Consider the following 14,038-nt stretch of genomic DNA (forward strand, 5'->3'; position numbering starts at 1 on the left):
TTTAAAATATGTCTCTGGAATTGTTCAGAGGGTCGTTCCACATGTGGGGGCCGTAGTTTAGAGACCCCTGTTCTAAAGTTTCTAACATCATCATGTCTTCTCTCACGTCGATCGTTATGAAATGAAGCGGTGTAATTGTTCGGTAAATTGCAGGGGTATAAACATAATAACACACACCAGTTGTGGTTGTGTTGAGCAGTGAGAATTTCCTCATCAGATCTTCAGAACCTCATCAGAAGTTCCTCAGGTTCCAGGTGGAATTTCTTTCTCCATGTTTTTATGTGAGTTATATAAAGGACTCTTTTCACTAAATCTTTAATATGTAGTGTGAGGGGGAGTGTGAGGTAAAGTGTGAGGTGGAGTGTGAAATGGAGTGTGTGGTGGAGTGTGTGGTGGAGTGTGTGGTGGAGTGTGAGGTGGAGTGTGAGGTGGAGTGTGAGGTGGAGTGTGAGGTGAAGTGTGGGGCTACAGGCGGTCTACAGTCAGTACACACACACCTACACCATGCAGGTGGAACATCTCGCTGCAGGACTTTATTACCCATATCACTCATATTAACATAATTATTTAAGTGGAACAAACATAAAACACTCTCCTCACACACACACACACACACACACACACACACACACACACACACACACACACATTCTTTAACCCTCAGATCCCTTTTGTTTCTTCTCTATGGAAGACGTTTCCTCTGAGTTCAGGAAAGGGAAAAGTGTTAAAAAGAAAGGAACACACACACACACACACACACACTCTCACACACACACACACACACACACACACACACACACACACACACACTGAGATCAGACTGTCAGATTGGTATAAGGCAGTAACGTTGACTTGTGTAACGTGTTAATGATTAACTTGTAGAAATAATGAATAACTCGAGCACAAGAAATCCTCCGTGGTTCAGTTCAGTCCGTTACATGCTGGAGTTCCAGTCAGAGTTCAGTGATCCATTTCCTGTTCAGCAGCACAGACTTATGCTGGAATTCACTGAAAGTAAGTGACTTCCTGTAATAAATAAGCACGCGAGTAACACCGGTGATGAAGTCGTGGTCCTCAAAGCCTGCGTGGTGAAAGATATCGATAAGGAGACGTGTTTACAAGAAGTTTTAACACATCAGAACAGGATAAAGTCAAAAACTGAAGCAGGATGATGACATCACCGAAACCAGGACGCGTCTCAGAATGTGTGTGAAGTAAAGACAGAATCTCACCCAGCGAGAGTCCTGAGACGACAGTATTGTGTTTTATCTGGTGCTGGTTGTGTTTCCGTTCTCATGATCAAATTATGATCTGATCCTAAAACAGGTGTGGAAAATCTTTCAGTTGTAAAGATGTAAAAAATGACCACCATGATGTTTTTTAATCAGGTGAACAATATGGGTGATGGACAGAGCGTCCACGAAGCATCGGTGATGTTCTCAGAAAAAGGAGCATTACCTCTGAACAAGTCCCACAGTGTGACCTCCATCCCCTATACACCTCCAGCGTGAGTCTCCGCCCCTTTTACATTGTTGTTATTATTATTATCATGTTGTTGTTGTTGAGTAAACATCACCTTCTGTACAAGGCAGCGCTGAGCTCCAGTCCACTCTGAGTCTGTCTCTATTTACCTTCTACACTGTATCTGACCAACCTCATTCTTCATCTCCTTCTTGTTCATCATCTCCTTTTCTTCATCTTTTTCATCTCCTTTTCATCATCATCATCTTATTTACCATCCTCCCATCTTTCATTCTCTTTCATCACCACCATCACTGTGATCATCTTCATCTTTATTTTCTCACTTTTCCTCATCTTTTTCTTTATAATCACCAGCATCATCATCTTCTGCTTCTTTATCTTCTTCTTTATCATCATCTTGTGCTTCCTCTGAAAGTCCTCTTCTCTGTGGTGTGTTTGGTGATGTGATGTTGATGGACCCACAGGTACTCGGAGTGTGTGTTCAGTCGTGCTCAGGATCCTGAGAGCTCGAGTCCGTCAGACAGAACAGAGAGGAAACCTGCAGCACTGCGAGGGAAACGCCGCAGGAGAAACCCTGAGCTGGACGAGTCTCAGTACGAAACCGAGTACACTACAGGAGGAGAGACTGGGAATGAACTGGATCCCAATCATTGGACCAGGTAATACACACACACACACACACACACACACACACACACACACACACACACACACACACACACACATATATATACACACACATATAAACACACAGATACACACACACACACACACACACACACATTTACACATACACACAGACAGTGGTCAGCGTAAATAAGTACACCCCTTTGAAAAGTAACATTTTAAACAATATCTCAATGAACACAAAACATTTTCCAAAATGTTGCAAGACTAAGTTTTATATAACATCTGTTAAACTTCTAACATGAAAGAAAAGTTCATAATATGACATTTCAACTGAAAATGTTGTTCTCTGTTATATTATGAACTTTACTTTCATGTTAGAAGTTTAACAGATGTTATATCAAACTTAGTCTTGCAACATTTTGGAGATACACATTTACGCTGAGCACTGTATAGTACACACACACACACACACACACACACACACACACACACACACACACAGTTGAAACCACCTCAATTATTAAAGTATGTAGCTGTGCATTCCTGAGAAGATTACAGCACACTGGTAGAGAGTACACACACCACTGTCCTCTACTACACAATGTAACACTGTGTGTGTGTGTGTGTGTGTGTGTGTGTGTGTGTGTGTGTGTGTGTGTGTTTGTGTGTTTGCGTGTGTGTGTTTGTACGTGCGTGTTTGTGCGCGTGTGTGTGTGTGTGTGTGTGTGTGTGTGTGTGTGTGTGTGCGTTTGTGTGTTTGTGCGTGTGTGTGTTTGTGCATGCGTGTTTGTACGCGTGTGTATGTGTGTGTGTGTGTGTGTGTGTGTGTGTGTGTGTGTGTGTGTGTGTGTGTGTGAGAGATCAGGGTTTTAGCTTTATGTACTTTCACTGTTGTTTTTATGTAGAATGCAGTTTTCTTGTTGTTTATAGTATACAACAGTGTGTGTGTGTGTGTGTGTGTGTGTGTGTGTGTGTGTGTGTGTGTGTGTGTGTGTGTGGTAAAGAAGCTGTTTTCCTGCCCTGTTTGTTCTTGGCAGCAGGAAATACATCAGAGTGAGACAAAAAATGAATATCCTGTGCAGGAGGAAATGTCATACAGATTGTTTATTTGAGGTGTGTGTTTGTTGTGTGTGTGTGTGTGTGTGTGTGTGTGTGTGTGTGTGTGTGTGTGTGTGTGTTGTGTGTGTGTGTGTGTGTGTGTGTGTATATCTGTTATCATTCCTAAAGACTCCAGAATCACGTGCGCCCTGTGTGCAGTCGATCAGCTGAACAGTAACAGTAACTTCAGTAACAGAGTTAAACGTAATCATTGATCTGATTTATAAATATTAATCACTATTAAATTCAATTCTATAAAGCAGATAAAGGCATTGATACGTGTGTTACGCTTGTGTGTGTGTGTGTGTGTGTGTGTGTGTGTGTGTGTGTGTGTGTGTGTGTGTGTGTTACATGCAGTACTTGGTTAGGTGTGTACTGAGAGCTGAATTGTGTGTGTGTATTACAGTCAGTACCCGGAGATCACGTCCAGCGCTCAGAGACACGACTATAAGCGGGAGTTTGACTCGGATCTGCGCACGTATAAACAGCTGTGTGCTGAAATCGATGACATTAATGACGAGTTGAACAAACTGAGTCGAGAACTCGACATGCTGAACGAGGGGACCAGCAAGTACCAGGTACCACCCTCACATCTCAACCTACATCCTGAAGTCGAGTCACTACTGAAAAACTAGCTACTACTGATTAACTAGCACTGCTAACTGCTCATTGCTAACGTTCACAAGGAGTGGAGAAGTACAGGATAAAAGATGTAGAGACCGGTTACTATGGCAACTAATGAGCACAACTAACTACCTATCGCTAACTTTAATTAGTGTCGGAAAATACAGGATTGCAAGATTTAAAGCAGGTTACCATGACAACTAACTAGCATTACTGACTATTTACCGCTAGCGTTAACTAGGGTGGAAAGTACAGGATCCTAAAATTGAAGCAGGTTACCATGACAATTAACACTAGCACTACTGACTACCAATCATTAACTATAATTAGTGTTGGGAAGTACAGGATACCAGATGTTAATCAGGTTACCATGACAACACTGATTAAGACAGAACACCTGTTCCAGGGCTGTGGATGGAGTGCTGGACTTGTTCGTGCTTATAATCAGGGTATTTTGGTTGTTATTACCTGATCATAGTAACTGGTTGTTGGTTTTTTTCTCAGGCCGTAGCCGAGGAGTTTAATCGCCTGAAAGACCTGAAGCGGGTAAGAGACCACTACACTCTATTACACTGTATTACACTCTATTACACTCTATTACACTCTATTACTTTCTATTACACTGTATTACACTCTATTACACTCTTTTACTTTCTATTACACTGTATTACACAGTGTTACACTGTATTACACTGTATTACACTGTATTACACTCTATTACACTCTATTACTTTCTATTACACTGTATTACACAGTGTTACACTGTATTACACTGTATTACACTCTATTACACTCTATTACACTCTATTACTTTCTATTACACTGTATTACACTCTATTACACTCTATTACTTTCTATTACACTGTATTACACAGTGTTACACTGTATTACACTGTATTACACTCTATTACACTCTATTACTCTATTACACTGTATTACACTCTATTACACTCTATTACTTTCTATTACACTGTATTACACTCTATTACACTCTATTACTTTCTATTACACTGTATTACACAGTGTTACACTGTATTACACTGTATTACACTCTATTACACTCTATTACTTTCTATTACACTGTATTACACAGTGTTACACTGTATTACACTCTATTACACTCTATTACACTCTATTACACTCTATTACTTTCTATTACAATGTATTACACTCTATTACACTCTATTACTTTCTATTACACTGTATTACACAGTGTTACACTGTATTACACTGTATTACACTGTATTACACTGTATTACACTCTATTACACTCTATTACACTCTATTACACACTATTAGACTATTACACTCTATTACACTCTATTACACTCTATTACACTGTATTACACTCTATTACACTCTATTACACACTATTAGACTATTACACTCTATTACACTCTATTACACTGTATTAGACTCTATTACACTCTATTACACTGTATTACACTCTATTACACAGTATTACACTCTATTACACTCTATTACACTCTTACACTCTATTACACACTATTAGACTGTATTACACTCTATTACACTCTATTACACACTATTAGACTGTATTACACTCTATTACACACTATTAGACTGTATTACACTCTATTACACTCTATTACACTGTATTACACTCTATTACACTGTATTACACTCTATTACAATGTATTACACTGTATTACACTGTATTAGACTCTATTACACAGTATTACACTCTATTACTTTCTATTACACTGTATTAGACTCTATTACACTGTATTACACTGTATTACACTGTATTACACTCTATTACACTGTATTACACAGTATTACACTCTATTACACTCTATTACACTATATTACACTCTATTACACTCTATTACACAGTATTACACAGTATTACACTCTATTACACTGTATTAGACTCTATTACACTCTATTACACTGTATTACACTCTATTACACTCTATTACTCTATTACACTCTATTACACTTACACTCTATTACACTGTATTACACTGTATTACACTCTATTACACACTATTAGACTATTACACTCTATTACACTATTACACTCTATTACACTGTATTACACTCTATTACACTGTATTACACTCTATTACACTCTATTACACTCTTACACTCTATTACACACTATTAGACTGTATTACACTCTATTACACTCTATTACACACTATTAGACTGTATTACACTCTATTACACACTATTAGACTGTATTACACTCTATTACACTCTATTACACTGTATTACACTCTATTACACTATTACACTCTATTACAATGTATTACACTGTATTACACTGTATTAGACTCTATTACACAGTATTACACTCTATTACTTTCTATTACACTGTATTAGACTCTATTACACTGTATTACACTGTATTACACTGTATTACACTCTATTACACTGTATTACACAGTATTACACTCTATTACACTCTATTACACTATATTACACTCTATTACACTCTATTACACAGTATTACACAGTATTACACTCTATTACACTGTATTAGACTCTATTACACTCTATTACACTGTATTACACTCTATTACACTCTATTACACTGTATTACAATCTATTACACTGTATTACACTCTATTACACTCTATTACACTCTATTACACTCTATTACACACTATTAGACTCTATTACACTCTATTACACTGTATTAGACTCTGTGTGATGGTTTGTGTTGGTGTATGATGGTGTGTGTTGGTGTATGTTGGTGTGTGATGGTGTGTGATGGTTTGTGTTGGTGTATGATGGTGTGTGATGGTGTATGATGGTGTGAGATGGTGTGTGATGGTGTATGATGGTGTGAGATGGTGTGTGTTGGTGTGTGATGGTGTATGATGGTGTGTTGGTGTGTGATGGTGTGTGTTGGTGTATGTGTGTGATGGTGTGTGTTGGTGTGTGATTGTGTGTGATGGTTTGTGTTGGTGTGATGGTGTAAGATGGTGTGTGATAGTGTGTGTTGGTTTGTGATGGTGTGTGATGGTGTATGATGGTGCGTGTTGCTGTGTGATGGTGCATGATGGTGTTGGCGCATGATGGTGTGTGATGGTGTGTGGTGTATGATGGTATGTGTTGGTGTGATGGTGTGTGATGGTGTGTGATGGTGTATGATGGTGTGTGTTGGTGTGTGATGGTATGTGTTGGTGTATGATGGTGTGTGTTGGTGTGATGGTGTGTGATGGTGTGATGGTGTGTGTTGGTGTATGATGGTGTGTGTTGGTGTGTGTTGGTGTGTAATGGTGTGTGTTGCACTGTATTACACTGTATTACACTCTATTACACTCTATTACACACTATTAGACTATTACACTCTATTACACTCTATTACACACTATTAGACTATTACACTCTATTACACTCTATTACACTGTATTACACTCTATTACACAGTATTACACTCTATTACACTCTATTACACTCTTACACTCTATTACACACTATTAGACTGTATTACACTCTATTACACTCTATTACACACTATTAGACTGTATTACACTCTATTACACACTATTAGACTGTATTACACTCTATTACACTCTATTACACACTATTAGACTGTATTACACTCTATTACACACTATTAGACTGTATTACACTCTATTACACTCTATTACACTGTATTACACTCTATTACACTGTATTACACTGTATTACACTGTATTAGACTCTATTACACAGTATTACACTCTATTACTTTCTATTACACTGTATTAGACTCTATTATACTGTATTACACTGTATTACACTGTATTACACTGTATTACACTCTATTACACAGTATTACACTCTATTACACTCTATTACACTCTATTACACAGTATTACACTCTATTACACTGTATTAGACTCTATTACACTATTACACTCTATTACACGCTATTACACACTATTAGACTCTATTACACTCTATTACACTGTATTACACTCTATTACACTCTATTACACTCTATTACACTGTATTACACTCTATTACACTGTATTACACTCTATTACACTCTATTACACACTATTAGACTCTATTACACGCTATTACACTGTATTAGACTCTGTGTGATGGTTTGTGTTGGTGTATGATGGTGTGTGTTGGTGTATGTTGGTGTGTGATGGTGTGTGATGGTTTGTGTTGGTGTATGATGGTGTGTGATGGTGTATGATGGTGTGAGATGGTGTGTGATGGTGTATGATGGTGTGAGATGGTGTGTTGGTGTGTGATGGTGTATGATGGTGTGTGTTGGTGTGATGGTGTGTGTTGGTGTATGTGTGTGATGGTGTGTGTTGGTGTGTGATTGTGTGTGATGGTTTGTGTTGGTGTGTGATGGTGTAAGATGGTGTGTGATAGTGTGTGTTGGTTTGTGATGGTGTGTGATGGTGTATGATGGTGCGTGTTGCTGTGTGATGGTGCATGATGGTGTTGGCGCATGATGGTGTGTGATGGTGTGTGTTGGTGTATGATGGTATGTGTTGGTGTGTGATGGTGTGTGATGGTGTATGATGGTGTGTTGGTGTGTGATGGTATGTGTTGGTGTATGATGGTGTGTTGGTGTGTGATGGTGTGATGGTGTGTGATGGTGTGTGATGGTGTGTGTTGGTGTATGATGGTGTGTGTTGGTGTGTGTTGGTGTGTAATGGTGTGTGTTGGTGTGTGATGTTGTGTGATGTTGTGTGTTAGTGTATGATGGTGTGTGTTGGTGTGTGATGGTGCGTGATAATTTGTGTTGGTGTATGATGGTGTGTTGGTGTGTGATGGTGTGATGGTGTGATGGTGTGTTGGTGTATGATGGTGTGTTGGTGTGTGTTGGTGTGTGTTGGTGTGTGTGTGTGATGGTGTATGATGGTGTAAGATGATGTGTGTTGGTGTGTGTTGTTGTATGTTGGTGTGTGATGGTGTGTGTTGGTATGTGTTGGTGTATGATGGTGTGTGATGGTGTATGATGGTGTGTGATGGTGTGTGTTGGTGTGTGTTGGTATGTGTTGGTGTATGACGGTGTGTGGTGGTGTAAGATGATGTGTGTTGGTGTGTGTTGTTGTATGTTGGTGTGTGTTGGTGTGTGATGGTGTGTGATGGTGTGTGTTGGTGTATGATGGTGTAAGATGATGAGTGTTGGTGTGTGTTGTTGTATGTTGGTGTGTGTTGGTGTGTAATGGTGTGTGTTGGTGTGATGGTGTGTGTGGTGTATGATGGTGTGTGGTGGTGTAAGATGATGTGTTGGTGTGTGTTGTTGTATGTTGGTGTGTGTTGGTGTATGATGGTGTGTGATGGTGTGTGATGGTGTGACGTGGTAACAGCATAGTTAACACGTTGCTATTGTTGATGGTTGTATTTCAGATGCCGGATTATCAGGAGAAAAAGCTGCGCTGTCGCCGCCTGCGTCACAAACTCTTCCACATCAAACGCATTGTGAAGGATTACGACCGAGCTCAGTCCTAAATCTCCACCTGACCTTTACCCCACTCCTGTATGTGTGTGTGCGGTGTGTGTGTGTGTGTGTGTGTGTGTGTGTGTGTGTGTGTCTGTGTGTGTGTGTGTAGCTGCTAGAAAACTAAAGCTAAGCAGCTCAAATCTCAAACTCTAGGAACTGTTTTAGTGCAAATGTATTCACAAAATGCTGTTGTGTGTGTGTGTGTGTGTGTGTGTGTGTGTGTGTGTGTGTGTGTGTGTGTGTGTGTGTGAGAGAGAAAGGTGTGACTCAGAGTGATAAGGCTAAGGTGAAATGTTTTTGTGATATAGAGAAACCAACTTTGAGTAATAATAAGGGTGTGTGTGTGTGTGTGTGTGTGTGTGTGTGTGTGTGTGTGTGTGTGTGTGTGTTATCGGCAGGTATGTGGTGATAAATTATGGCAGTACTGTAACTAGATCACAGTAATATAAACACACTACACCCTGCTCTGAGATCTGGATCCTGATTGGTCAGTAGGTGTTGATGAATTCTCTATTACAGCAGCTCTGGCAGCAGTGCAGGTTGCAGGCAATGCACTCGTTCTGATCTCGTTATCGTTTCCATAGTAACGACACATTCACATTTTCTGTAATAAGAAACATGTATTTGTATTATTAAGGGAGGGGAAGGAGTCTCCAGTGTCAGAACTGTGAAACACTCAGAGAGAACTCTGTGTATCTACAGCACAGAAAGAGAGGAGAGAGAGAGAGAGAGAGAGAGAGAGAGAGAGAGAGAGAGAGGTGAGGGACAGAGAGGTGGAGAGAGAGAGAGAGAGGTGGAGAGAGAGAGAGAGGGAGGTGGAGAGAGAGGTGAGGGACAGAGGTGGAGAGAGAGAGGTGAGAGAGAGAGAGAGAGAGAGAGAGAGAGAGAGAGAGAGAGGTGAGAGAGAGAGAGAGAGAGAGAGGTGGAGAGAGAGAGAGAGAGAGAGAGAGAGAGAGGAGGTGAGAGAGAGAGAGAGAGAGAGAGAGAGAGAGAGAGAGAGAGGGAGGTGGAGAGAGAGAGAGAGAGAGAGGAGGAGAGAGAGAGAGAGAGAGAGAGAGAGAGGAGGTGGAGAGAGAGAGAGAGAGAGGTGGAGAGAGAGAGAGAGAGAGAGAGAGAGAGAGAGGTGGAGAGAGAGAGAGAGAGAGAGAGAGGAGGTGGAGAGAGAGAGAGAGAGAGAGGGAGGTGGAGAGAGAGAGAGAGGTGGAGAGAGAGAGAGAGAGAGAGAGAGAGAGAGAGAGAGAGAGAGAGAGGGAGGTGAGGGGACACGTGTTTATAACTGCTGTAAAATCATTGTGTACAGAAATGAGCTCCACTCCTATTCACTGTAGTTATAAACAGATAAAAAGCACGAGGTAACATTGTGTAAATGGAGTGTTGTGTTGTGTGTGTGTGTTGTGAGAGAAATAAACTCGCCGTTACAGAACATTCATCATCTGTGTTTTACACTGAAGCACTAAAGCAGTTCCTGGATGTGGTGATGAAGGTGTAAATGATCCACTTCATGATTCGAATTCAATTCCTTTTGATGATGATGAGGATGAGGATGTGTGTAGTTTGTTTTTTATTTCATTTTTTAATTATTCAAGTTGTTTAGTTGTTTGTGTTTTATTTTATTGTTTTATTGTTTTAATCTCTTTATTTGACTTTTTTGTTTATTATGCAGGTATTGGTTTGTGGTTGGTTTTTGGTAACTGAACCACTGACCCAAAACATCTCTTCATCTCAGACTGAGACACAGATAAAAGAGTCCAATAGGAAAAAACTTTCTAATTAATTACTATCATTATTTTCCCTTCTTTCATTTAAACAACACAAACAGCCTGTGATTTAAATAAATCTGTCTGCTGCACCTCTCCCCTCTCCCCTCCCCCACACTCCCCTCCCTCTCTCGCCTTTCTGCACCTCCCTCTCCCTCACCCCCTCCCTCTCGCCTTGCACCTCTCCTCTCCTCCTCCCCCACACCCTCCCTCTCGCCTTTCTGCACCTCTCCCCTCTCCCCTCCCCCACACTCCCCTCCACACCCTCCCTCTCTCACCTTTCTGCACCTCTCCCCTCTCCTCCTTCCCCCACACTCCCCTCCACGCTCCCTTCCCCACACTCCCCCGCCCTCTCTCATCTGTGAATTTTTAATTCATCTTCATTCTCATCATCCTCACTGTCCTGTGTTTCTGAATATTAATCATGACACTGATCAGACTTGTTCTTTTTCTGTTAGACTTCAGGATTTATTTGCTTTTTATTTTTATATAAATAATAATAATGATGATTTGTCATGAAGGGCATCAGTCACTTCACTTTTTTCCTTTGTAATGACACGGTTACGGTAAAGAAAGTGATTTTTTTGTATGTTTATGAATAAACTGAGTTTTTATTTAAGGCATTTGTTCTGCAGCTAAAAGTTTTTCCACAATTTTGATGCGTAAACGCTAAGAATATTCCTCCACGGTATTTTGTTATTACTGTAATAAACACAGTATTTTACTAAAGTCCAAGTTTAATTTAATTGAATCATAAATCATTATTACATTTCTAACGTGCACCAAACTGCTGTACATCTGTAACATTATAATAAATATTAAAAGATAAAAGTGCAGGATGTAAAAATACAGAACAGAAATCTGACATTTCATTAAAATAATCAGTATATAATTTTACAGATGAATCTCTAATTAATTGATAAAAGTCAGGAGGAGTGAGACAGAGTACATGTGTGTGAATGAGAGGGAGGGCAGTGGAGTGGTGTGGGTTACAGGAGAAGAGCTGGAGAAGGTGGAGGAGTTCAGGTACCTGGGGTCAACAGTGCAAAGTAATGGAGAGTGTGTTAGAGAAGTGAAGAAAAGAGTGCAGGCAGGGTGGAGTGGGTGGAGAAGAGTGATAGCAGGAGTGATTTGTGATAGAAGAGTATCTGTGAGAGTGAAAGGAAAGTTTATAGGACTGTGGTGAGACCTGAGATGTTGTATGGATTAGAGACAGTGGCATTGAGTAAAAGACAGGAGGTGGAGCTGGAGGTAGCAGAGCTGAAGATGTTGAGATGTTCGTTGGGAGTGATGACGATGGACAGGATTAGAAATGAGTTTATTAGAGGGACAGCGCATGTAGGACGTTTTGGAGACAAGGTGAGGGAGGTGAGATTGAGATGGTTTGGACATGTGCAGAGGAGGGACATGGGGTATATCAGTAGGAGAATGCTGAGGATGGAGACACCAGGAAGGAGGAAAAGAGGAAGATCAAGGAGGAGGTTTATGGATGTGGTGAGGGAAGACATGCAGGTAGTTGGTGTGAAAGAGGCAGATGTAGAGGCAGAGGGGTATGGAGACGGATGATCCGCTGTGGCGCCCCCTAATGGGAGAAGATTCCGAAAGAAGAAGATTCTATATTATGGTGAGGTATATGAGCAAGAAACAGTAAATACAATAATCTGACTTCTACTTGGAAATTGTGAAAATTGACGTATGTAATATGTGAATGTGAATTTTTTTATTATTATTTATAATATTTAGTTTTTTATTGTCCTCCAGTGATGCAAACGTATTGCATACGCTATATGTATATGTTGCATTTAATATTTTTTATAATTGTTTGTAATGTATGTGTATTTTATGTATATATTGTTTTATTTACATTGGACCTTTCAACCCCTTTATTAGAATTTTGTAAATGTCGCCATCTAGCGGATTTCATTAGCGCTACAGTTCGCGTGTTTCGGCTTTTTTCGGGGAATGTGACGGGAAAAGCCGAGCGCGTGTGAAAGTGACCACGTGACGTTTCAAAAATATAACTGTACCTTAGATTTGCAGTAAAAACGTATTGTTCAGTGTAACAACAAAACATCCTGAACCCAATCATACACCAGGATGTACGGCTCTGATCACTTCCTGTGTTTTGGGTAACACGTGAGTCAAAAGAGCTGGGGGGTATTCCAGAAAGCAGGTTATGTGACATACCTGGGTATGTTTAAGGGTAAGTTCTTGGATAACCTCAACTTTCGGTTCCAAAAACGGAGGTAACTTTCTGGGTATGTATGTAACTATAGCAACTGACTCTCTGAAGATAAGCTGCTCGGGAGCAGGTGATGTTTCAGTGTAACTTCGGCGTGCCCTTTTGATCAGGATCCTTTGGACGTAGAAGCACAAATTATACGAGGTTTTTGTCGTCGGGAGAGGGTTATAACACCGCGTATTGATGTTTGCATACCCTAATGAATATTTGAAAGAGCGTTATCGTTTCTCAAAAGATTCGTTAGTTTATTTAACACGTCTTTTAAAACCGCATATCGCAAATGTGACAAACCGCGGTTCTGCCCTTAGCGCAGAAAAAAAATTTTGTACAGTGTGGGCGATTCAGAGCATGTGGGAAAGGCGACTGTGTGTAAAGCCGTTCGTACAGTATGTCTGGCACACATATATATTTATTTATTTATTTTTAATATTTAGTCATATTATTTATATCTAGACATGTATTCATTATGCACACACACACTTCATACTTCCATAACTTTCTGTTTCAGGGTTTCCAAATGTGGGTGCATTGATGGCACTCACATTCCTATTAAAGCTCCACCAATAAATGAGGGAGACTGTGTTAATAGGAAATCTATTCATAGCATCAATGTGCAGGTAACAACTTAATTTTTTCCCTTCTTAAAATCATTGAAGTCATTACTTTTTCCACTAACTAGGTAATATGTGAGGCAACCCAAATCATTACCAATGTTGAGGCAAAATGGCCAGGATCTGTGCATGATGCCAGAATTTACCAGACATTTCAGCAGGG

General features: G+C 40.0%; 1 protein-coding gene across 3 annotated transcripts in view; it reads left to right on the plus strand.

Moving 5' to 3' along the window:
• Positions 1-11,103, plus strand: part of si:ch73-61d6.3 (occludin) — a 28,530-nt gene extending 17,427 nt beyond the window's left edge. For 2 of the 3 annotated variants that reach the window (XM_046870240.1, XM_046870239.1), the window contains exons 4-8: positions 1,389-1,507; positions 1,947-2,141; positions 3,617-3,788; positions 4,339-4,380; positions 9,172-10,023. In XM_046870240.1, the coding sequence (XP_046726196.1) occupies positions 1,389-1,507; positions 1,947-2,141; positions 3,617-3,788; positions 4,339-4,380; positions 9,172-9,273 (630 nt within the window). In that variant the 3' untranslated portion in view covers positions 9,274-10,023. Of the gene's footprint in view, positions 1-1,388; positions 1,508-1,946; positions 2,142-3,616; positions 3,789-4,338; positions 4,381-9,171; positions 10,024-10,928 lie in introns of those variants that run through there. The other variant, XM_046870241.1, reaches the window with a different exon arrangement.
• The last annotated feature ends 2,935 nt before the right edge of the window (positions 11,104-14,038 follow it).

The sequence above is a fragment of the Silurus meridionalis genome, chromosome 17 (genome assembly GCF_014805685.1).
Source record: "Silurus meridionalis isolate SWU-2019-XX chromosome 17, ASM1480568v1, whole genome shotgun sequence".
In the NCBI taxonomy this organism is placed as follows: Eukaryota; Metazoa; Chordata; class Actinopteri; order Siluriformes; family Siluridae; genus Silurus; species Silurus meridionalis.